At 42.7% G+C, this 26,649-nt stretch overlaps 1 protein-coding gene across 4 annotated transcripts in view; it reads left to right on the forward strand.

Annotated features, from left to right (window-relative positions):
* The first annotated feature begins 3,543 nt into the window (after nt 1–3,543).
* wwp2 (WW domain containing E3 ubiquitin protein ligase 2) overlaps nt 3,544–26,649 on the forward strand; it is a 52,004-nt gene continuing 28,898 nt past the window's right edge. For 2 of the 4 annotated variants that reach the window (XM_076734135.1, XM_076734137.1), the window contains exons 1-9: nt 3,544–3,604; nt 4,873–4,954; nt 9,853–10,009; nt 10,342–10,463; nt 12,009–12,146; nt 20,555–20,633; nt 23,573–23,736; nt 24,425–24,668; nt 26,161–26,250. In XM_076734135.1, coding sequence (XP_076590250.1) covers nt 4,885–4,954; nt 9,853–10,009; nt 10,342–10,463; nt 12,009–12,146; nt 20,555–20,633; nt 23,573–23,736; nt 24,425–24,668; nt 26,161–26,250 — 1,064 coding nt within the window. In that variant the 5' untranslated portion in view covers nt 3,544–3,604; nt 4,873–4,884. Of the gene's footprint in view, nt 3,605–4,524; nt 4,543–4,872; nt 4,955–9,852; nt 10,010–10,341; nt 10,464–12,008; nt 12,147–20,554; nt 20,634–23,572; nt 23,737–24,424; nt 24,669–26,160; nt 26,251–26,649 lie in introns of those variants that run through there. The other 2 variants (XM_076734134.1, XM_076734136.1) reach the window with 1 other exon arrangement.

The following is a 26,649-nucleotide window of genomic DNA, read 5'->3' on the forward strand; positions in this document are numbered from 1 at the left end:
TGCTTGGTTGAGTATCATGCAGCAAGCAAATAGACAATAGTCTCCAAGGAGGAGGTAACAGTTTTATAGCTTCAGGGTGATGCACACACACACATACACCAGACTGATAACTGTGGAAAACAAGGTCACAATGTCACACCAAGAAGTTACATATATAGTACAGCAAGTGTACACAGTGTACACAAAATGCATTTTCTCCCACAATTTCCCCCTTTTTGACTGATGGATCAACGAGAAAATCCATGAAGAATGCCTTGTGCAGGCAAGCTTGTCTAGCAAGTGAAGGACTGCTCATTGGTTCCTGCCAGGAGAGGATACCAGTACTTCACTTGAGGAATGTATAAACTCAAAAGGGTCCCATGAAATAATGTTGAATGACAGTGTTGTGATGAGTATGATAGTAATCACAGAGAAGGAGACCACAAAATTTTAAGGCAACAAAGTTCAGCAAAATTACCGTACAAGTTAGAGGCAATTAAACATAACCTTTTTTGTTTTGCTTTTGAGTTTGTTCAGCTGAGTTGAGTTAATTTAATTGAGATATGTTACAGTAACATAAAATAGCACAATGCAGGTAGGTCAAATATATCAGCTCGGACCAATAACTTCCCATCTAATGTAAAAAAAATTACAAATGCAATGTCTACATTCAAAACATTTTTATTTTATTAAAACATATATCAAATCTTTGCAACCAGGCCTTAGCACTCAGCTTGTGTTGTAACATGGTATACCAGCATGCATCACATCTTCAACACCAAAATACAATGAAGTAGCATTTAGGGAGATCTGAGAAGAATTCTGTGGGAGATGTGAGCATAGCGAGACGGAGTTAAGTCAGGACTTTGACTGTAAGACTACAAAAAAAAAAAAAAAAGGTGGGTCAAGGAGATTGAGTAATCTATACAAAGATAAAACACAGAACATAAGAAGATTCACAGTTCCCAGAAGAGTAGCTCATGGCTTGAAATAAAATTGCACACCACACTAGTGTAATCCAACAAAATCTAACAATAAAATAACCAGGTTACTTAGATCCAGAACTTTCACAAACAGTCACAAAATGATGAGCAAAGGCTTTATGCATCAGAATATTGCCCAATGGTATGTGTCATCAATGTACACATAGTCAAACCTTAACATAAGCCATGCGGTTACGAAAATGCAATAAGGTGCAGCATAAATGTAAGGGAGCATTCAGACACATCTGAGTGTGAGAGATATTGTTACAAGGGCATTTACCCAATAAGTCTGGAACACAGTTTCCCTACCATAATCACAGTAATACACCAATTAAGTACATCAATATGATTTCAGAATGTGCTTACAATAATATACAGAGAGAGAGGAATATTGCCAGGGGTTAAAGGGAGTGACTGGAACATGAATGTACATGAATGCAGCTGCGTATAGTAAGCATATACATGGCAAACAGAGGGTATCAAGTCTGAGTCAAAAAAGTTAGGATGCAGTGTGAAACAGAGAACAGAACGTGACGAGGCAACAGTGGGAATTATTGGATTTCAAAGTTGAATTTATCAGATTAATATATGTTCGTGGACTGTGACTCATAAGGGACGGGGAGGTGGAAGTTTTATTGTGTCTGCGTGAAACAGGTATGCAACCTATGCAGGTATTCTTTCCTAGAAAATTCCGTGGTGGTGTTGCGCCTTGATAGCAATTGAAACAATACTGTCCTATGGAAACATAGGCAGGGTTAAAGGTGGCTACTGCTTGTTGTGTCGTGGCTCAGGACAGTTTGTTTAAGCATCAGTCTTGTAAAATGAACCTGTCTGGCAAACTGAATGCAGGGATTAACACTAGTCTGTTCTGTTACGACCTAGTAGTTGGAAACCTAAGTACAATTTAAAGTACCGATGGCACTGTTGTACTGATGGCAATGTCGTTAGTTTTCATCATGGTAATTCATCCAGCAGCTGTCAAGACATCTCACTCCAACTCCATGGCGGCACCAATATTAAAAGTCAGAGGATACCTCTGGGAACCACGAATATACGTACAAACTTGTGCCAATACATCTAGTAGGCAAAACAGGTACAGGAATCTGACTCTGAAGCAGAGTGGTCAGCAGTGAACTGACAGGAGAGGGTGTCAGGCTTGACATTCGTAGAACCAGGGCGATAAGTGAGTGTGAAATGAAATCTGCCAAAACAACAAGGTCCACCTGGCTTGCAGGGAGTTAAAACGCTTGCTGGTCTGGATGTAGGATAAGTTTTTGCTGTCAGTCCACATGACGAAGGAATGTACAGAACCCTCCAATCAGTGACGCCATTCCTCAAGGGCCATCTTGACTGCCAGGAATTCTTGGTTACCTATGTCATAATCTCTTTCTGCAGATGAAATCTCCCAAGAAAAGAATGCACATGGGTGAAGCTTCTGATCAGAGGGCGAATATCGTGAAATAACAGCACCAACCCTGTTACCAGAGTCATACACCTCCATGATGAACTAGACCTCAAGGTCTGGATGAAGGAGGACTGGAGATGAAGTGCAACAGCATTTGAGTTCCTGTCTCAGAGGTCCAACAGAACAGAGTGGAGGTTAAGGTGGTGAGAGGTGCTGCCAGAGGACTATAGCTGCAGAGCAATCATCTGTAGAAATTGGCAAATTCCAGGACACTGAACCAAAAAGTTCTGCAAGCTCCGAGGTCACCATCATAAAGGACAGGAGCAGGGACAAAGGGCTCACGGGACAGAGGAGAGGGACTGTGGTCTGGCAGCAACGGACTGGGTGCTGGCTGTGTGCTCTGGACTGTGAGTTGATGTTGCAGGTTCGACAAGGTCTGCAACAACTCCATTAATTAACAGAGTTTCAGGACTTGGTTGTGTTGTCCAAGCAGGGCATCTTAACAGGCGTGGGCTTGGTGGCAGGGATGTGCATCTACTGGGTTCATGTTTGTGGCCAGATTGTACTGTTATGTGGGCTACAGGAGAAGTCAGCCCAGATGCAGACACCGACAAGGAGACAAGAATAAGGTAAAAAGATCATTATTGCAGAGCACGGGGAAGACAGGCTGCAGGTTTTAGTGGAAGTGTAAGATTGTAGCTGAGAGCCAGGACCTGAGGCTGGTGCAAGGGCAGTTAAGGGCGGGGAAGCAGGTCTAGACTAAAGTCTGAGGAAACTGAGTAATGCAGGGACCCAGGGCGGAGCAGCAGCCAGAAATGAAATTGAAAATAAATTAATACAGCTTTAATGTTAAAATTGTGATAGACATGAAGCACACATTTGGGTTTAGCTAATCATGGCGTTTACTCTTTGGACTGATCTTTGGAACTATATTTGCTTTTGTGTCTTGGTAATGTTATTATTACATTTACTTTCCTGTTTTGATGCGTCTTTATTTTAGGTTTCTTACCATAACTCTTGCGTAATAATACTGCAATTGCTTTTGCTGTATATTCTATTTTATCTGTATGTAAAGTAAAGCATAACTTTTATTTCAAATAAATGATTGATGTTTAAAATTATTTATGACCCACAATCCTTTGTGCAGTGAAAAAGACATACCCTCGGTCACGTGGTATTGTCACTGAGGCGGAAATGAAAGTTAACTAGCGACAGCAGCGGAGCACAGCTGAAAAAGGTACGGGAAAGATTACATTTAAGCCTAATTTATTAGTGTTTCAGTAGCTGTAGCGTGTTCTGACATGCACCACGTTACTAACAATGCTGCTTTACATGTTGTCAGGTGATAAGAACAGATTTTATCGGTGTGTCCTTTTATTAAATCTCCCTACGAAGCTTGCTCGCTAACAGTTAGCTTCTCATAGATCAAGTTCGCCAGAATTGGCCACACCGGACCGGACATGTCTCTACGTCCCCTTCAAAACAAATGTGAAAGAACGACCACGGTGGTAGAAAACATGGATTGAGTTCAATAGAATAATATGGAGAGCTTCGTTTTTTTATTTTCTTTTAGTTAAAAAAAATACTTCTTAATGTAGTTATGTAGTCTGTATTTACGTTTTATCAGCCGTAACATGTTGCAAAATAGATGTGTTTTCCAGTTGAGATTTAGTTTGGAAAAAGTGACCGGAAGTGAACGTTTTCTTAGCCGCGCTTCACCGTGATGCATAGAAATTCCTTGATCATCTTCCGTGTTTGTGTTTTGTGCGCAGCAGCCAAGGGTATTTAAATACGAGGGCAATGATATCTGTTCAGCAGAGGCAGTCAAATCTTCATTAGTCTACATTAAGTTTAGTCAGGATCCAGTGTGTCGCGGGTTTAGCTAAGCCTGCGTAGCCGGCCAGCTGGTTTCACAAGGTTGACGGAAGATGCTGTGCGCTTTTGTTGTGATTGCTGTGATCCGTTTGTCTGCATCCCGGAGCCAGACCTCAGGTGGTTATTTGCTTTATGCAGCACTTAATAGTTCGCTTTTATGATGACCAGGTCATATCTGCCCATGCATCACTTAGTTTTGTGTGGTCTCAGCCAACAGCCAACAGCAGTCACCTTGGTGCTGCAGCAAGTGACGTTACACTGATAACCTGATGAGGATCCCCTTCACAGACCAGTTTCATGGTTAGGATCCTTTCCTGATATACAAAGTACCAATCAATATGAACAATGGCTTCAGTCTAGAGTGTAGTTTTACTGCGCACTGTCCTTGCATACGCAGTTCCCATTGTGTTCAGTCCAGCAAGCATCTCTGACTTTGCTCAAGGTGATGTTCACAGGGTCTAATGAAAGTCTTGGCACTCACTATGTCTGATGGGGGGAACAAGTCTCTGCATTTATTGAGGCTGCTAAATATACGGACAGTATGTGCTGAATTTTGTAACTGTTGTTCTCGTGCTGTGATGAATTGACGATAGTGTATGTAGTAATATTGTTTGTGTGGTTGTGTTGCAGAGCTGTGAAGTCATGGCAGCTGCCAGCGTGAGCAGACCTGGCAGTACCCAGACCACTGAAAAGTCTCAGCTGATCTTGAAAGGTAATGATCTTTTTTTTTTTTGTCTTGTCACTGACTAACTGGGACATACTGATGAAATATAATGGTGAAGAACTTCCTATACTGCAAAAAAAAATGTATGTGATCCATCTCAGATTGGGTAAAAGCAGCTTTCTGTTGACTCTTTTTCATTTATTCGTGTGTGTGTTCATGGTGCACCCGAGGCAGTATGATGTCCATCACAACATTAACATCTCCTTTCTGTGTGACGCATGAAATTCTGAAACCTCTCTTTTTCAAATGTGGTTACTTCCCATTTGAATGTGATGTTCAACCTGATACCTCACAGACCATATTCCTCTGGTCAGTTTTGCACTTACTCACTTTCTGAAGGCCATTTTTTGTAGCCTCTCTCCCTTTGTTTACACAGCCCACCTGCTGTTCAGACCTTGCACAGTGCAGCAGTTTCACAGCATTTCTACAATGGTAAAGACATTAGGACAAATCAGATAGTGTCTAACTGATATTTATTCGTGTATGCTCTATGCTTGTGGCAACCACTGTGTTGTGCTGTAAACTCTGCCGATCAGTGTAACACAGTACGGTAGATTTATGGCCAATTATTGGTCATCTTACATTCACACAGGAAGGCTTGATGATTGAGATCGGTGACCTGCTCAGATCAGACTTTTTCCTGTCTGTCTTTCTTTCCATTTTTTAATGCTTTCATTTAAGTTTTGCTTGTATTGAAACAACATTCCAGATCATTATGCCACCTGACACCTCTCTGCCCAGCAGCCGAACACCTCCATCGCAGCTGTCTCCTACACAGAGGAATGACAAATGTTGTATGGGATTTATGTAAAATTCACATGATTTCTGAGAAATTTTCATCGCCGCAGATCAGCTTTAGGAACGCACAAGTGAGCCAGCCAAGTAAAATATCAGATTCAGTTAGGTTTTCTTTTTTCCAAGTGTCTTTAAAACAACACTTGCAGTACGAAGGGAAAATGCAGATTTTCACCTGCAGTGTGAATGTATTGAATATGAATGTAGGGTGGCCATGCCCATGTTGGTGTTGACTGATAATAGTATGCAACTAAAAAGTATCATTTCAATGTGTGGTTTTGCACCATACAGCAGACAACATTAGCAACATTTAATGGATAAAGAGTCAGATTCTCTGGAGGTGGACGAGGGCAAAACAGAACTAAAAGAAGCGAGACTTCAATTCATCAGGTGGCCAAAACATGACTTGAAATGAGTGCTGATAGTACTCCATACCTGATGGATGTGTAACACTTTTTGGTACCATGTTTACAGTGTTGCATTCATTGCTTGTTTCTGCTGTCCCCAAATGGACAAAAAAAAAAAAAAATAATCTACATTTCACATTTTGGCGAAGTCCATGTAATATAAGCATGTGCTGATAGTTGATCGGGTGAAGAAGTTGCTTCTTTACACATCCTGCAGTGATGGAGCAGCTCATCATTTGGAGTTGTGTTTATGGGTTCCTGATGAATGAAAATAAAACATGCATTCTCTTTTAGCTCTGCTTTTGGTCTCTACCCACTCCTGAGGGAAATATTTGGCTGCTCAGCAGCAAAATGTTCCACTGTGTTCACCAGCTTGTCTCTAACTGTGTCTGTCGTTTGGTGCTGAGCAGGGTTAGTTAGTGTGCGGCGTGTTTTTAGAGCTTTTTCTCTTCTCTTGGGTGTTCTGAGTAGTAGATTCCCGACGCCATCCTCCACACACTTATGACTACAATGCTTTGTATTGTGTTATCGTTTTGTATAATGGCTTGAAATCTAAGCCAAATCTAAGAAACAACATTGTAAATCATTCAGTGGTATAATATATTCTGGTCAATGTATACTTTAGTCTTAGCATGAAGCCCTAGAGACACATTGATGGTTTTTGTGTTATGCCTCCCCAAAGCCTTGTTTTCCTATAAACAGGCCAAACTACAATGTGACCAAGGTTTAGCTTTCTTCTCTCTTCTAGACAAACCCTGCTCTTATTTCCCCTCAGTCACAGTTCAATCAGAACCCCTGAGTGTCATTCACTGCTGATCGTCTGAGCTCTGACTCACCTCCTCTTCTACTTCTCTATTGATCTGCTCTTAAACGCCATCTACCTTTTCTCCACCCCTCCCACCCCCTCTCACACTGTGGAAACCTACTTTTGATTCTGCCATTTCTGGCACTCTTCCACCTCTCTGTGTCATTTCCTTCTCCTCCTCAGACAAATGTGGATGAGTCACATTTTTTTTGCCAGATGTGTATGAGCTCAGAGATGGTCAACCTGTGTCAGCTGGCGCAAACCTGCTAATGTCTTGTCTGTGATAGGAGGTAGTTCAGACAGAAGCCTTTTTCTCTGTCATCATTTATTCATCCAGCCACTCGCCCTGATCGGATGCAGCCTGAGAAACACTTCCAGGCTGTGTGCTCTTCAGTCTGCAATCCAGAGATGTTTCAGGATGAACAAATCATCTCTCGTATGACTGACACATGCTGTAACAAGATTCTCAGCAGGCCTACCAGAATTCAAAGCCGCTAAGCCTGTCTAAGCCCAGCTGTAGACTTTTACCACAGTTGCAGGGCTTCCAGTAGTGCTGAGATTCAGTGAAATGTCATGAAACGCAGAGCGGCGTATTCAGGGAGGGTCAGAGTTTCATCAGTTCTCAGTTCATTTCAATCATTCATATCATGAGGTTGTTATAGTCCAGCTGGTGAGGAAACTGAGTCACAGCATGAATAAACCTGAAAGCGAAAGCATTTTTAGAAGCATTCTAACGTAGGGATTGAAAGTCCTTGAAAAGTCGTCTGCAGTGCGAACACTTCCCTTCCCTGCAGAGTCCACGCACTGGTTGCTGGTATTTTTTGACATTGAGACTCTGTTGGGACTGTTACACGATTTTCCCAAACCTCTGTCTGCACCGCTGATGTTTTCCTTTCTTCCACTGGAGGGCGATGTTTATATTTGTCTGTTAGCTTGCCCTGCCACCAACACACAAGTTGGGTCCCAAATCCGTACAGCTTATGTAGTGTGTTCACGTGGGATAAGTGACAAACTGAAGAATACTGAAAACAGGCAGCTCGCATGCTGAAACACCCCAAACTGTTGATGGCAATGCACAAAGGAAATGGACACACAGCTGGAAAAAAAATAAAGCAAACTGTGAATGGTGGTGAAACGGCTCCTGAAGAGCAAAAAAGCAAAACGCTTTTAAAGTTACGGTTCGAATGATGGCCGACAGCAGAAGTGTTATATAATTTCCTGTTAGCATAAAACAGTGAAGCACAGTATGTTGAAATCTTTACTACAAACTGCAAATACTGTATACTGATGTGATGCTTCTAGACCCAGACAGCAGTATCTCCAACAAATGGCTTTGGGCCGGCATCCTCTCTGTGAACCGTATCAAAGTGAAGCACTCTGTGAGACTGCTGCAGTGAATCTGAATCACCTGAAGTACAAGCCTGTTAGGAGATTAGACGTGGTAAATAGACTTATGGAAATTATATTTGAAAAATATGCTAATTTTAACATTATGTGATGAAGCGTACAGTTAATAAAAAAATAAAGTCTCGATGCTGGAGAGCTTTCTGCTTTCACTGTGCTGCTGGTGTATGAGGTTGCCATAACAGTAAGTTATGATGTGTCACGTAGCTTCTCTTTGTCAGCACTGAAGCTGACACATCAGAGGCAGATGATTGGCACAGACATATCCAACAAAATATCAGTTTTCCCCCCCTGCAGATTTCACACATTTTTTGACTCTTTGACTTTTTTGTGAAAGCAGTATTGTGGTGGATACTCAGGCCGTGTTTAAAACCATAACATGTTCTCTAAAAATGGGAACAGGGTACTTCCCTCCAAAACAAAACTAGAAAACAAGGCTGCTGTATTACCCAAACCCTGTTTAACTGTTCAAAACTGGAACGTTTAGACAGACAAGATCATTTAGTTTGTGCACTACATTGCATTACAAGCAAACTTCATCAGCTTTACATTAAAATGCATGTGCACGCACCCATCCAAAGACATTAAGGAGTCCACATGTACCCTACAGACATCAACACACATACGCAAATGCTTCGTGATGGGAATGTGATCGGATCGACCTGACCGCATCTGGAGGTGGTCTGGCTCGCATTGTGTTTGGATCTTAGGTGGATGTAAATGAATCTGTACACCGCGCTGGAATCCGTACACAGCGAAACGATGATACAGATATTTGTGTAAACACAAAGACAAGATCGGATCTTTCATTATCCAGATAACTCCAGATGTCATTTTAATACCAGGTGTAAATTGGCTGTTTCTGAAGACAAGAATCTTTTTGTAGGTACAATTAGACGACTCCCGCCTGATAACCTGAGAGGTCTGACTGGACTGTAGTCAGTGAGCAAAGACAACGTGTAGAGTTTCAAAACTGAATTTGTATGTCACTGTGAAGTACTGCAGTAACGTTTGTCTTTGCTTGTACACACGAGGATGCTGGCTGCTGTGTCCTCTGATCGATACTCAGATTGCAGGCCTTCTATCTGCAGATGACTTCGTTTTAGGGGGCCTCATCACTCTGGTTGTCACAGAGGTGGACAGCATGTTATTTAAAAGAAATTGTGGATGAGGTGTTGTTGATGTGAAAGCTAAACCTCTGACCTTTAACACACAGGAAACACACAGAAATCGGTTGCCTTTTTGTGGTTAGACTGCGGCCGCAGTCTCACAGCGTGGAGCCTCGTCTGTTGTATTCCGCTTTCTTCAATGTGACACTGTTGTGAAATCAAGCTCTATGTTTTTGTTTGTTCCTACAGATGAAGCAGTTTTACAAAAAGAGCACCCTTTCACTCCCTGTTCATTCTAATGAATTCCTCCTTAAATCTGTGTGTGTGCATGCCCACCTGTGTGTGTGTGTTTGTGTGGGTGCGCAGTGGTTTCAGCGAAGCCCCAGTCTCCCAAGCTGCCAAACCGTCACTCTCGGCTCAGCTCCTTTGTCGAGGTGACTGCTGACGGCCTGACCAGTGAAACCAAAAAAACAGGCAAACGCAGCGGACACCTTGAGCTGCAGTGGAATGAAGACCTCACCCTGTGAGAGTTAGACACACACACACACACACACACACACTTTTATACAGTCCTTATTGTATTTCAGCTGCTTCTGCTGTAAAAATTTAGCCTAGTTTATTAAAAGTAAAGCAAAATTCATTTAAATCCATTGTTATTATAGCATATAGCAAAGCAAAGTGACCCTGTTAGCTCGTAGCTGGTGTCTTTTTCGTGCTCTTATTCCTGTAGACCTGATTAGGTTAATGCACTGACGTGCAGTATTTGTTCATTTGGAATGATGTGTGTTGGTATGGCAACAGGGTCCAGTTGGTGATGTGTGTTCACGTGTGTTCATGTTGCCTTCTGTCTCCCAGCAATGTGACGCCTCAGAGTCGTCTGGATCTGAAGCTGTGGAGCTGCCACACCCTGAGAAAAGAGCTACTGGGCAGCGCCACCATAGACCTGCTGGACACACTGCGCACACACGATGGCAAGAGTAAGGGCACACACACACACACACACACACACACACACACACAGAAACAAATGGAGAAAATGGCTTTTCTCCACAGTGTTTAACAAGGTCAAATCTAACTTATAAGCAGTGTATTAACACAGGAGAACAATAGACAAATGTAAATTTGAGATAGAGGAAAAGAAGAATAGAGGAGAGGAGGCTAAGTCTCCCCAGTGCTTGGTCCACATGAAGCGCCCCAGGCCTACATTACATCACTTCCAGCAAACGTCACAGAGAACAATGAGGGCAAAACAGCATCAGTGATCTATTTAACTCAATATTCTCTGGTCTTGCTCAACTAGAAACCCCAAAATACAGAATACGTCAGCATGTTGTTCACTACTGAGCCGGTTTGTGACCTGTACAACAACATTATCTTCACCTCACCCGTCTGTTCTCCGCTCTGCTCTGTGTGTGTGCAGGCCGAAGAGGGCAGAGATATTAATGATCATGTGGAATTATGGGATACTCATCCACAGGATGTCTTCCAAACTGAGATAAAAGAAGACTTCATGTCTCACCCACATTCAGAGTCTGATGAGGCTGATTAGGTTCGTTCAGTTTCAGAGTTAAAGTGAAAGTCAGTCTTGAAAATCTCTTCTGCAAACTTGCGCAGAATCTTTTGGTGGGAGCTTTAAACTTAATCAGGTTATTATCTGCAGTAAATACATTGTCTGGAACTAGTCAGTCTATGAACTGAGTAACTTTCTGCGTTCCTGCTGATAACCAGTAAGGCTGATTTTTTGGACAAGTCGATGTTTGATCTCTGGAGTAATGAAACAGCTGACACTGTTCTTCAGGAGAATTTCCTCCATAGTCCCGAGCTTCACGACATTTATCTGACTCACTCAAGTCTTTGTCTGGAATTCTAAAGTTTCCTTCAAAATGCTGACTAGATTGGATTTCCCATCATAACCCACCTTAAAAGATGTGCATCACTGGATATTCAGATAAATTCAGCCACTGTAACATGTTCAGAACTGATACTGAAACTATAATTAACTCGAATAAAAGAGTTAATATTTTAATCTAGCAGTCTGATTATAGAATAGGTTGAATCGAGCCGAGCAGCCATCTTTCAGCCCCTGACGGTCTTGTGTACTTGGTGCTCGCCCTTCGTCAGCAGGACAGTTTTCACCTCTTGACACAGAAATGACACATCTGCCTCTGAAACCGCTGCGAACCAGTGAAATGTTAGTCGGCTCTGATGTGTAGTTTTTGCTCATCTCAGGCCTCTTTTGGTCACAGGCGTCTCAGCAGGGCGGCCCTCCACTGTGGAAGCTGATACACTGTGGGCTCACGCTGTTTTCTCATCTCAGAGCAATAACAGAGGATGTATGATTTCCTCCCATCCATCTCTCCTCACCCTCACCCTTCCCTCCAACCCCCACCACATTTGTCCTCCACCTTCTCAACCACGCATCATCATCATCTCTCTCTCTCTCTCTCTCTCTCTCTCTCTCTCTCTCTCTCTCTCTGTCTCTCTCTCTCTCTCTCTCTCTCTCGCTCTACCTCCCCCTCTAGTGGAGAACGTCCAGCTGAGTCTGGTGCTGCAGACGGAGAACAAAGGCTCGGTTGTAGCGGGAGGCGAGCTCAACGTCTGTCTGGACGGCATGGTTGTTGATCTGGGCTCGCTGCCCAATGGCAGCACGGCAGCAGACAGTGAGTCCCGCCTTTACCACACACACACACAAACACACACACTCACAGAGAAGTGAAGGTAATAACACAGAAGGGTACATCCCAAGTCTCTTATTAGATGTTTCCTTGATCCTCACTTGATCCAGAGGTTTTTTAGATCTGAACGATAAAAAGACCACAAACAACTTTCTTCATTGAGAAGAAAGATTATTTTTTTCAGGATCATTATTCCCCCCATGAACTTTTATTGTGGATAAAATTAAAGTCAGGGAGAAGCAGTCATTTAATGTCATTTCCATTCAATTTGATTTGGTTACATAATTACATTTTTCCCTCAAACATTTAGCTTAATAAATAATTTCCAGTGTTCAGAAGACACCATAATCAAGCGGTTCCTGTGCCTCTGAGCAGGACGCAGTTCGCAGGTTGTTATTCATGTGCAGGTGTTTGTTGAACAGGTAAAGGGCAGAGAAAACACTGCTGCTCTGGCGGTGTGCCTTTGCTAGTATTAGCACAGCGCGCATGGATGTGACTTCACGCGACGCTTCAGAGGAAAGAAAGGCTCATTTCTCTAAAAGCAAAAACTTGATTTTTTCCTCACAGTGGTGACGTGGTGAGAGAATTGTGGATGCAATTTAAGAGACGTGGGACATACGCTCATACTTAGGCCATGTGCACATACGTATCGGCCACTCCAGAGCGGTGCTTTTTGCATTTTACAGAAAAAAAACCCTTAAAGAAGCAACAAAAGATAAAAGTGAAATTCCACCTGTGGGGAAAAAAGGCACAGATACAGATAGACCAAAAATATTGCAATTGGGCGTGTTAATACGTTACATCAGCCGCAATTTCAACACAAGCACAAGAAATGGCTGAAAAAACAGCTCTTACAATATTCTACAACCAGTGAGCTTATTACAAACATTATCAACTTTGTGGATGAACAGAAATATACACGACAAAGCTAACTGCTAAGAGCAGTTTGGAAATCCAAGCTTTTCAGTCCTCAGTGAAGACGTATTAGCGAGCACACACAGTTTTCCCACAGAAATCCAGACAGCTTATTAGTACAGAATACACCACAATATTAAACCATTTCTCCTCCTCTGACTCTTTCCCTTCCTGTCTCTCTTAAATGTCCATTAACATTGCCAGCAACCTCATAAACACATACACACACATGCACATGCGTTTGTTTGTACAGTAGGATGCTTGTGTGTCTCTCCACCCTGGTAATGAGTGTTTTCCCCACTTGGAAAAAGCCAGATGTTTGACACTGTGTACATGGCAGCTCTCCAAAGTCACTTCTCACCCGCATGGCGGGGAATTAATCGCGTTCGGTCCTTGTTATGGTGAAATGAAGATTCAGCGTCTTGTTTATGTGGTGACGGCATTGTATAAATGTGCACTTGTATAACACAATATTATTTCATCACTTAAAGATGAATTTTATTTTGTTTCTAATCTTTATGTTAAAGTAAACAAATCGCTAGGATTTGATGTGTAGATGAGGTTGATATAACTGTTGAGCCACATAACTTTTTATATTATCTTGAGATTAATAGTCTCTGAGTCTGAATGCTGTTCAATAACACGTAAGAGAAAATACTGAACAGTGCACACACTATTCTTCAGATATGAGAGGTGATCTTAACACCTGGTATGCAGTTCTTCTTCTGGTATTGTAGAAGATGCCCACAGTCCACTGCTGAAGCCTAATAACTAGATGACCTTTTAGGTAGATTTATACTTCAGCATTAAAGCTACAGTGTAGCTTCAGATGGTGGTGAGCTGTTGGATGAGCTTAGTGTCATGGCCGACCAGTGCTTTTCAGGCTGTCCTTCGTCTGTCCGATTCTCATAATCTCAGGAACGCCTCGAGGGAATTTCTTCAACTTTGCCACTAACGTCCACGTGGACTAAAAGATGAACTGATTCGATTTTGGTGGTCAGAGGTCAAAGGTCACTATAACCTCACGTAACACATTTTTGACCATAACTCAAGAATTTATGTTCTAATTATGACCAGATTTCACACACACGTGTCTCACAGGATAAAATCATGAAGTGATGACATTTTCTATCCAAAAGGTCAAAGGTCAGTTTCACTGTGACATCATGATGTTCAGCAAAAACACTTTTCTGGCCATTATTGAACAACTGAAGGGGAGATTGTGACCATATTTCACATTTGGTCGGATACTAAATTGATGACGCTAATCTTGATTGTAAAGATCTTCTGTGCTGTCAGGTTGAAAATGTGTTTGAAGCATCAACATTTTATAGTTTGTAGCTTCTTTGCAGCAACATCCATGTTTGAAGTATTGTCATCCAAAATAGTCTCTCAGTACAGACAGCATGTTTCTCACTGGAAATGACTCACTGGAATCATACATGTCAATACAGTGATCACTTCCATTTCACCTTTTATTGAATTCCTTCAAAGTCTTCACTACATGTATTACTTGAGTCTGGACAGACAGGGATGTGAACTGCAACTTGAATGGTAGTTGGAGGCAGACAATCACATGGTGGTAATCGTAGTTTCACTCTAACATTGATTCTGGTGTTGGCCTCAGACGTCAGGCTGTAATACAGAGCCCCTTCTATCAGAGAACCAGGGTTACTTTCATAACCTTTTAACCTTTACATGTGAAGAACGAACCTGAATCTGTTCAGAATACAATCCTGTTGTTTACTTCATCAAAAGTCATTCATGTGTTGTTATCTGGACAGAACCACTATACCTCTTTGTGTTGTGGCATCAGCTGTAGAACCTTTTCCAATCTGTAAGTGATCCAGGAAGTGTCAGCTTGGATCGTGTCAATCTTAAACACATTTCCCTTTACTGGCCCCATGTCAGCTCACCCCTGGCAGCAGCCCTACGTGTTCTCCCACTGCAGTGAATGTCTGATCTGTGCTGCAACGGCCTCATGCCTCAGGGCTCCTCTCGTCAGGAGAAGTTTGATGTTTCACGGAGCAGACTCAATTAAAGTCTGATTGCACTTTTGCTATTTTAAGCCGCAGACAGTGCAATACAGTTCGTTAAAATGTTAGCTCAGCAAAGCAGTGGCTTTTAAAGATGTCCCATTTTTTCTCTATGGGACTTTGATGTTTTAGCTGCTGTTTTGAATATCACATGTTAACCTTATTCTGGACTGATTTCATTTATGACTGTTAGGTTATCTTAATTATTTAACTTTGCAAACTGACTGACTTTTAGTGGAGTGGAATAGCGGAAGATAACAGTCCTTAAGTGTTTGAATGAAATTGAACCTGTTTGCCTTCAGTTGTTTGGTCTGTAGCCTCCACTTCTTTACTGCTTTGTGTCTAACCTGACACCAATAAGAAGCCAGTTTACATAAGGGTAAGAGGGAGCCTTTTTGTGTATTTATTTATTTCAGCAAACCCTGGGTTTCAGTGGAGAGCTCGGACAATGTTTATGTAATGTGCCAGAAGGTTTTCTGTCCTGCCAAAAATAACATGTCAAGAATATTGTTAAATTTGAAGTAACTTAACACCAGGGCAAAATATTGACTATGTACAGCTGCACTATTGCTACCACACTGTATCAACCTTCACCAACTTGCATTCACTGAACTTTAAAACGGACGTTAGGGAACACCGGATCCCCATGTACATACGTTACTGTTCCCAAACCAATATAAAACCATTTCATAGCCCTTAGAGGAAGGATTTCAAACCCTCCACAGGCTTATTGACTCTCAGTCAACAGTATTTCCCGCTTCCAGGCTCTATGCTAACATTTTACTTTCCTTTATGGTTTGAAGGCAAATACTAGGTGTCTTTTTAAGAAACATGCACAGTTATTAAGCTGCTTTTTAATCCATAGCCATGTCTATGCATCCATCTCCTCTCTGTAACACACACACACACACACACACACACACACACACAAGGCTTTCATAGAGCGCCACACAGAGCCCACAGTGTATTCTGCTGAATGAACACAGGGCCAGCAGTAAAGGCCAAGGCCTGCCTCAGCACCGGCTGTATAAATGTGTCTCTTTGTGACTGTTTAGATGTGAGGAGAGGTTAAGAGGAGGTGTGTTATAGGTGCTTGTGTTTGTGTGCATGCTGTTGTACCACGTGTCTTCACAAGGACAGCAAGATGAGAAAAACTCTAAAGGCTGAACGTTTTTTGCAAATCCTCCCTTTATGGATGAGGCTAGTTTAGGATTTCGATTTCGATTGAGGTTTTGGTAAGACACATTTTGATAGGCCAATGATTTTAATCTCTGTCTGTGATTGGCTTTTTCCCCACATTACTGCATACTAGCACTCTAGCATAACTATCGTTTTTATATCATGATGCTAACTATCAGAAAGCCATTGATGAGTTCATCCTTTTTCTTAAAGGAAGTACAAGATGTAACCTGCTAGTTAGTGAACTTTAGAGGTGCTGGTAGGCCCATTTTGCTTCCTTTGGACAGAGCCAGGTTAGCTGATTGGCCCTGTTGCTTGATGCTAAACCCAGCTAACCAGCTGCTGACCCCAACTCTATGGATCGAGCCTTTATAACTTTCAGGAAGAAAGCAAATGAGCATATTTCTTGAAATGTGGGACTACATCTTTAAATGTAGGTAAGGGTCATGACATAGGGGAATGAATATGGTAAATGAGAGATCATCATAATGCAGTTGAACGAGCTGAGGTCTGTAATTTAAATGTGTGTGAAGGTCAAAGTTTAGCATAAAATGAATAGAGCCCTGCACCCTCAATTTTCTCTATATGGCCTGTTGTTTAGAGTTCTCTTCAAACTCTGTGAACAGTCATGCACACACACACACACACACACACACACACACACACACACAATCATAGATACCAAGAGTGCTTTTTCTAATTTGTTTTTGAGAATGGTGTAATTGAGTCTCATTGCTTGCAGCTCGGCAGCACAATCACCTCCTGTCATCGCGAAGCAGTGTGCATGGTAGCAGGGGGAAGGGAGCTCTTAGGGGCAGAGGTCGCGTGTGTGTGTATGTGTGTTTTCTGGGGGAGCAAAGGTTACTGAACAGAAGGCTGAAGTGTGCCCTTTAAAACCTGGCTTTCAAATTGCGGCACTTGTCTTTGACTTCATGGGCGCAGATGCAGGCGTGTGTTTTTCAGCTTGTGTGTGTATTTGTAGGTGTGCATGTACATATGTTTTACATTCTGCAGTGTGTTTGTGTGTGTGCAGGCATATATGGCCTGCCCGAATGTTAAGTGTATAAAGGTGGAAGTGTGTTGCCTTCTGGTTGTGTTAAGGCGCTCTGTGTTCTCGCTCTGAACGCACCTCTGTTAGTTTGGAGCTTTTACTCATTTCCCCTGGCAGCTTTTCTGACACATACACACACATGCACACTCACACACACACACACACACACACACACACGCACACACATGCACACACACAGCAGGCTTCATAAACAAACCTTTGTATAGAAAGATGGAGAGAAACAGAAGCCAGAGCAGAGAGGTTGCTACCATTGACTCACACTGTAAAGGATAGATGCTTACAGACTCACTCCACATGTACACACCTTCCCATCCCACAGAAGCAGAGGCCGTTGAGATGTTTCTGTGTCTTGAGATGGTTGCCGACTGGAAATTCTGTTTTACACACCTACATGCACAATCACTCATGTACCCATTCACAGACACACACGCCAGACCAGTAATTAGACTTTTGCCTTTTAGAGGGAGGGGGTGATGAACTCCGTGAACAGGCTGTGACACAATGGCTTCTCCTCAAGACCACTGTTTATTTTTCTGTATGTCCATCGGCCTGCTCACAAGAAGCCCTTTCATAGCTACAAAACAGTACTCTGTGTGTGTGTGTGTTTGTGTGTGTGTGTGTGTGTGTGTGTGTGAGAGAGAGAGAGAGAGAGACTGAGTGAGTCAGTGAGAGATTACCTGCGTGCATGACTGTAGATAGCAGGAAATGTGTGTGTAAATACAGACACTGTTTGAGGCTGTCATGCATCTGGCATGAGTGTCTCACACATAGGAAGGTGCTGTGTTTGTGTGTGTAAAGGAGAAAGTGAGTGCTAATGAAAAGCATGCTATAGACGTGTGGTTTTCAGTCACAGTCGGGACTGAACATATAGTCGCACATTCCCTCACACCACCAAGACCGCATACCACTACACACAGACACACACACACACACACAAGGATGAATGGTTTCTATTAAACCACTAACTGTACTTCCATTGCCACATGTTTTGAGTCTGTATGGATTTGATTACTTAGGAGTTTTATGAACACAAAGTGGACTAAGCCTCACTATGAGAAGTCTATCATTTCTACACAGCTCTTCAGAGAGACGGTTACCTCCGTAATGTTCACAGTGTGGCAGTGATTTGATGATAGAACCTCTAAGAAGAGACTGGAACTCGTGCTGGTGTTGTTCCTGAATGCACTCTCGTGTTGACTTCTTTTAAAGGTTCACTCAGTGCAGCAGGTAGAGACAGCATTGTAAAAAAAAAAAAAAAAGTTTTTCTTTTTCCTTTTCTTGGCCGAGTGTTTCAGACTGTGAGATTAATAAATGTTATTGAACAGTTGTTCGTCATACTGTAAAAGTTAATGGCCTGTTAAGATTTGAGATTTACTTTATTGTCCCACATAATAGGAAATTTGGATCGGACTGCATCCAAATAAAACATTCCACATACAGAAAAGACAAGGGCGAGACAGGTACAGGGAACAACAAACAGCTACAATTGGAAAATGGTCAATCATCATTGAGTAAAAAACAATGCTCTTTTGGCTTCCATATCAATTTCATTCTTCATCATGCTATTTACGATCTTTGTTAAAGTGGGGGTGAAAGAGTTTTTAAGTACTTCCAGTCAGCAATGTGTTACTCTAGACCTCCTCCCTGACAGTAGTATCTGATGCTACTGGTGTGAAACACATGCAGTGTGTCACAGTTGGCTTACCTTAGAACAGCCTGTTCACAGGGAGACCTGAATGGATGCCATCTTAGACCTGTTCTCTGTCATGCAGTCTGCATGAGCCTGAAGGTTATATAGGCTAATAATCACTGTTCCAACAGTGGCAATTTTACATACATTAGTCAACTATAACTGGCTAAATGTTAGACTGACTTTATCAATAGTCTCATCTTGTTGGGAATGTTACACGACAGTCAGCCAAACATCTAGGTAAGTAGTAGTAGGCGATACCAAAGATGTCGTAGGTCAGCAGCCCCCAACCATTTTTGTGCCACGGACCAGTTTCACGTAAAGCAATATTTTGACGGACTGGCATAGGAACAAATAAAAACAAATTTTTAAAAATACAACTCACCATTACACTGAATGTAGTTGTTGTAATTAGTGGGAGCCCTGCGATTGTTTCCCTTGAAGGAGAAGGCCTTATTGCCCCATTAGCGAGCCTGTCGCCACATATTACGCAGAGCGAGCTTGCTGTGTGAGAATCACTTGAATCACCTGTATTTTAAGTAGGACTGCTGATATTGTCTCTTAAATGCAGCTTTCTTTTTCTTGGAAGTTGAAGGCTCTTCTTCTACAATTGTTTGTTCAGCCTCTCTGTGCGGCCTGGTACCGGTCTGCGGACCGGTGGTTGGGGACCGCTTTCATAGGTTGTAATTAGTGTGGCAGTGACAACATGTAGTTTGTGTTTTGAATGATTTTATTTTCTTACTTGTGTCATTAAGCAAATGAGGCCACATTGGAAACATCCAACAAGTTGCAGTTCAGGCAGAGGTCAAGCTCATCGAATAGGGAAGGCCATGAAAACATGTGTTGGACATGAACGTGCTAAAAGAGCGTAATCATTGAACCCGCTCATGTTTTTGATGAACTGTGAAGTCAACATATCAATTTGCAGCTAATGAACATGAGTGTTGTTAACGCTCACACACTGTTCTATGGCACCTGTGATGCTGGATGGCGAAGGCATTACCTGCCCCACTCTGCCTCTGATTGGCTTAATCTGATATTCTTACCCTAATAATTTTATTCTGTGTCAACTGAGCTTTGACCTGCCTCTAGTGAAGTGTGAACTTGCACAACACCACTATTGGTGCTGAAGCAGAGCTGAAGAGAGGCAAAGTACTCAGGGGAGCACATAAACGTCAAATCCATTGGATTTTCCTGTCAAAACCATCCCAAGTATTTTGAACAGAAACCAGTCCACGGGCTGTTAGGAGCAACTGAGAAAGACAGGGAAGGTCTCGTATTTCAAATCATGTTACAACCTGTTCATCCATTGGCAGTACAAAGTGATGAAATTCATTCACATAGTACCTTTAAGCTTAACAGCAGCATTTCTGCATCTTCACATTCAGATGCATTTTTCTCCTGATGCTGGAAAAAATGTACCAAAGTGCAAGTTGTTAATATTTGAATGTGAGCTGGACAGTACAGTGATGTACAGTGATGATGTTCTGTGTCCTTGCAGAGATACTGCAGTCAGACAGACCCAACCTGAGGAGGACACAGAGCGAGGAGACACCCAGTACAGCGGGATCGCATAGCAGGTCAGGACACACACGCACAAAGCACACACACACACACACACACACACACACACACACACACACAAAGCACTGTTTGAAATTCAAATGCAATCTCCTTGATGCTGCGAATTAGAAAACTGAGATTGAATGTGGAAGAATTAATAACATTTTCCTACCAATTGCCTAAAAAGGAAGTGGCCTTGGCCTCTGACATCAAGGCACGTCTGATCAGAGGATTAATAAACCTCTCAGTGTTAGTAGTTTTCAGCACTGACAATTCAACGTTCAGGTTCCACACTCAGTCCTGCAGCAGTTTCTGTTGTTATCTTTTATACCCTATTGACTGTGTGCTGCTGCCATTATCCAGTGACCTTTTTTGATGAAAGAAGTTCGATATTTTAAGCCTGTAGAGGTCAGGCACAGTGGAAAAGTGGCTCATCGTGTAGAACAAGTCTAAGAAATAATAGCCCTGTAGTTTAAAAGAAAAAGCCACATATACATCACACCTCATCATCTCCGTACATCATGCTGTTTTTCCATCTAACAAAGGCAGTGCTGATAGTTTGGGTTTTATGACAGCAGCTTTCCTTCATAGGAGCTTTCCTTACTCACGAGGATCCGTCTCCTTTTCTTGCTGCATCTTCTTATTGCGATTCCTTATGTTGTAGACTCACAGCATGCCTTTTGTGCATATCTTGGTGTTTATTTTAAAAGCGGTCCACATTCACAGAAAATATTTAAGAAATATGTAGCACCCTCTCTGAAATGAAGACCACCCTCACTAATAATAGAATAATTGCATTTTTATGAAGTGCTGACCATCAGGGAGTTAGAGCAAAGGCATTATATTACACAGGAAAGAACAGACTTAATGGAGCAGCTGCCATCACCATCATCTGTTCACTCTATTGACCCTCTACTCTACTGTGCATCAGGATCTGTGTAATTCACCTCAGCGTGTGACAATGATTGATTGAGCAGTCATCTCATACATTTGATTTGTGATAATTATGTGGAGCAAGGGAAAAAGAAAAGTCCCTGTCAGGCGGGCATGTGCGAGAAAAAACTCAGAGGAGCCTGGAATGCAGACGGGGACTACCCACCACGTCTTCATGGGTTGGGAGCAATTATGTCACAGTGACGGTCTCATCTGCCTCTTGGGACTGTGAGTGGAATTGTGGCCGCTCAAAAATATGCTCTGTTTCAGCGTGAAGTGCCCATCAAACAGTCCCAGTACATGGTTGTAATCTTTAGCCCCTTCTTTGTCCTCCAAGGTGAATGATTTCTACACTTGTTTGGCCTCTGGGCCCATAGGGTACATCAGCTCCACTGGACTTCAGCAGGCTCTTTGTTTAGCTTTATTGTGACCTACTACATTGAAAAACGTTGTTCCCAATCTGGCCATTCCTCAAACTCTTGTCCGGATAAACATACCATGTTGACTTCACTTCTGATACTGTGTGATGTATTTATAAATCCATTGAACAGAGGAGAGAAGAGATGGCGGTCTGTGCAGCCGACTGTTAGCGTTATTCACATGTTTACGGTCCACCCTGCATGTGCAAAGTGTCACAAATACAGCAGGCTCACACCTCAGAAACCGCTGGTGTAGAGCAGCAAAGTGTACAACAAAAGTTGTAAAAGTTATACAGGAAGAGGTGGAATGTGGCATAAAATAGAAAGTCCTGTTTATTGTCTGACACTGATGCACACACACTGACACAGACACACACAGAAAATCAGCTTTTTAGGCTTCTCAATCCAGCATCGTTCATTACACAGATGGCCTCAAATCTCTGCAGAAGTAGTGCTATAATAATAAGAATAGAAGAGCACTAATAAACTTGCATAACCTTTTTCTAAAACACTGTTTGCTGAGCACTTAAATGAAAATCATAAACTCGGCATAATTGTAACCAAAATAAATGGAAGAAAGAAAAAAGGATCCAGTGATGGAGCCCTGTTCCAGTATGGTCGACTAAAGCACTTATGCAGAGTGCCAGCATGTTATTCCCCCCGTAATGTGGTTTCAGATGCTGCTCTCACCGGCTAGAATGGTGGTGGGATAATAAATAGTGGAGCAGACTGCATTTATTTCAAAGCTTTGCGGCGGGGGTGCGTGGGGTCAGATGGTATTTCCCTCCAAACATTGCAGGGGGGCATTAAACACAGTTCAGCCAAGAGCCCAAACCACCGCTGTCATGGAGAGGCAGTCAACATCTCTATCGAGTTGTGTAAGGACGGACGCCGCAGAGAGAGAAAGAAGAGGAGCGGTGTTTTCGGTCTCCCATGACGAGGAGCTCGATGCCCATACACAAACACATTCATAAGTCCATACAGTAAATATGTACACGCACGCCAAGTGTTGATGCTTCCTTCCTCTGCTGCTTCTTTGCCTTGCTGCAGCCAATAAACAAGCGAGCGCAGCCCCGAATCCGGTCTTCTGTTGATGCCCGTCCAAGCTCGGCCTCAGCATTCCTCAGTCCTGGGGAGGGAAAGCCAACATATTTTTCTTTGTATGAAAGTTCTTGTCGGAAAAGCAAAGTTATATTTAGTGTTAGGAAAATATGAGGGTGTTCAGAGAGGAAAAGTAGCCGACACCAACACCTCTGTTTGTGTTTTCGGTGTGCTTGGTTTGCCTGTGTACAGGCTCGCACGTGTGCCAGGTCTGTTCCCTCGAGTCAGGAAAAACAATAGCTCTAATTATAAGTTGTCATAACAAAGCTGTGGGTTGATTCACAGGAAGCGGACATGAAAGACTGTCAAAGAACGAGTAAGACAGAGCAATCGTACACATTTCTTTCCATACAGCGAGCGTTGATGTCTCTCTGTCATCTCTCCCTCCCTCCCTCTCGCCCTCCTCTCCCCTCTTTCCCCCTCATCTCCTTTTCTTTCACTTTCTCCCCTCATCTGCTCCACATCTCATCCTTTCTCTCTGTGTGTGTCCCTCTGTTTCTCAGGAATAACAGGCACTCAGTGGGGGGTTCGCAGGGCAGCTCTCCAGGGTGCTCCAGAGGGGCCTCTCTGACGAACGGGGAGCTGAATGAGGAGCAGGTCCCCGGATCGAGCCCGTCTGGTCACCGTCAGTCCTCCAAGAGTCACGCCAGCCCCGCAAGCAGCGCAGGTATGAAAAAGTCTGCTAACCTTAATATCATGGGACACACAGACTTGGCTTTAACAGGACTTTACATTTGTGTATGTACACTGATTAAACTTTGATGTTAAAATGAACAGAAGCTGCTGATATTCTGCATCTTTAAAGCTGCACCAACAGATGATCTGACCGACAACCAGTAAAAAATAAACATATTATGTCACTTCAGGGTGGGCAGCAGTTACTTCAGGCTTACGTACAGTCTAAGCTGTCATCAGAATCAGCTGAAGTTAAGATCTTCACACAGACAACAAAGGAGATATTGATCAGTTATGAATACTGCCTCGCCTGAGTAAATTAATGACATTTTATATAATCTGCCACCAATGATATTTGTCATTTAACCCGTGAAAGCGATGGTCAGCACTAACACATGCTGAACTAATCTGCGCCTGTTACCTGAAAAAGATTCATTCACCTGTGAGCACAGGGGATCTGTGTGTTTTTCCTGATAGGAAGCAGATCCAAAACAGTTCTGACAATCAGAACCCAGTTATTACTCCTGATTATAAAACCTAAATTCATGCAGACTGTATTCAAGCAAACTGTGTAATATCAATTGAGGCAGAGTGTGCCGCTAACACCTGCTTTTCTACTCGAACAAATATCAGTATGTGACTTTTCATCCTTCCCCTCTCCTTGCTGTGTCTTCTCTCAGACAAAGTTGAGTTGACGTCTAACGGGCTGGAGAATAGTCGTTGGGGCGTTGCCCGTCACACGCCTCCTCCGTCCTCTCCGTCGGGCCGATCCCCGGCCGCCAGCAGCAGCAGCGGCAGCCCCTCTCCAGGTCAAGACGCCCTGGGTCTGGCCGCACCGTCGGAGCCCGGCCCCAACGCCACCTCCGCCACCGAACAGACCAGCAACAGCACCACAGAATCCACAACAGACTCACTTCCGGCAGGGTGAGAGTCAGTGCATGCAAAGATGAAGTGGATCAGGACATCTCACACTCAGCCCACAAATGGAAGCAGTGCAGTTTGATTTCATTAGTATTTGTTGTTGTCCTTGAAGCTTCATAAACCTAATGTTGTATTTCATAGGCAGAGTGCCTCCACTAACACATGCTCTAAGAGACCCTGCAGTATTTGGTAATTTGACAAACAGAGCCTTTCAAAACATTTCTTTAAAAACATGTTTTCTGGTCATTTCCAGTTTTGGGATAAATCATAGGGTGTTTTTTGCAACTGCTATTTAATTTACCAAACTTTGCAGAAAGCTCCAGTCTCATTCAGAATGGTGCTCACTAAATTGTGGGTTTTCATGATAATGAAACATTATGTCATTACAGTCTGTTGTGCAGCACATGCTGCAGCTTTGGACCCTTGACAAGCATGTGGGCTGAAGTAGACACATACCTTCATAAGATACACAGTCAGTCAGTAAATATGTCATTATTGTTTTGCTTTTACTGTGAGAAATATGAGAATACACCCTTATTTCAACTTCTAATTTCCTTTGCGCGACTACATACAGTAATAAATGGAGCCTGCTGCTTACAGCTATAAATGACTTCACTGAGTGCTTCTGATTCCAAAACAATGGTCATCATATTTAATTTTGAAAGTCAGAATAAAAGCAATCAATAATCAAGATCTTAGATAGTGTTAATATCCAGTTTCAGTCAAAATAGTGTGAATATTTCCCTCAGAGATGGTGACTATTGACTACAGACAGCAGACTTTTTGACTTGTCATCGCAGGAATAGCACAAGGGGAACTAACAACATTGCTTTGTCATGTAACTCTGCACTCTGAAAGCTTTTTTCCATGTCTAGTCTCACTGCACCGTGCTGATGAGCCAGCACGCACAACGGGAGGCCCTTTAACACAGCCGTTAATGACTTAATTAAAGGCACATGTGCTTTATCTGCAATGAAAAGTCAAAATGTTGTGAAAACGACTGAGCGAGCTCAGTGTGAGATGATGAGAATGGGTGAGATTGAAATGCATAGTTGTTACCCTCTGTGTTAATGTTAAAGTATGCGATGGGAGTACTTTAATACCATATTGAATTAACAATAGTAGTTGTGAATGTGCAGAATGGTTAACGGGAGCAAAGTTGCTCTAAAGCTCACCCACTGATTTGTTGTTGCTTCCTGCTCCTCTCCTCTCAGTCGCACTCTGTTAGTTCAGGTCAGATGAGCTTCATTGACATGAGATACAGCAGTGTCTGTTGGCAAAGCAAAACACAAGGATACGCCGTTCCACAGATAGATGTGATGTGTGGGACACTCCTTGACTGCTCAAAATAATCCAAGTTTTGTGTTGGGAAGGTGTTAAAGTAATTACATTAATCATGAAATCTTAGAAAATAGATGCTTCTAGTATTTTTGTAATGTGAATCAAATGCATCTCTTCCCTCTCTCCCCCTCTCCCCCTCTCTCTCTCTCTGTAGCTGGGAGCAGAGGGTGTTGCCTCATGGCAGAGTGTACTATGTCGACCACAACACCAAAACCACAACCTGGGAAAGACCACTGCCACCGGGGTATGCCTGCTCCATTTTTCAGTGTTTTCTGTGTTGGTGCATTGATTTCTTGGCACACAGTGTTAGGCAAGGGAAGACTAACTGATAAGTTGGGTCCACATTGGCCTTTAAAAGTCACACATCAGCTAGTCATGTCTTCCACCTCGGATATTATGGAAACCATTGCGTGACCACAGATACAGGGAACAAACATGCTCACAAATACAAGTTCCAGACTAATCTTCATGGGATGAACAGCTTATTACAGCAACTGATCCATGCTCTGATAAACTGGCTGCCTGTGTGAAACTCTTTCATTGCTGAGGTTTTCAAATGCTCCTTTTTTCCTTTCAACGGGCGAATAAGGTCAGTGGATTTAAATGTTGTAATGGTTACCAGCTAGAAAATCTGTGTGAGGGG

The sequence above is a fragment of the Chaetodon auriga genome, chromosome 6 (genome assembly GCF_051107435.1).
Source record: "Chaetodon auriga isolate fChaAug3 chromosome 6, fChaAug3.hap1, whole genome shotgun sequence".
Taxonomy (NCBI): Eukaryota; Metazoa; Chordata; class Actinopteri; order Chaetodontiformes; family Chaetodontidae; genus Chaetodon; species Chaetodon auriga.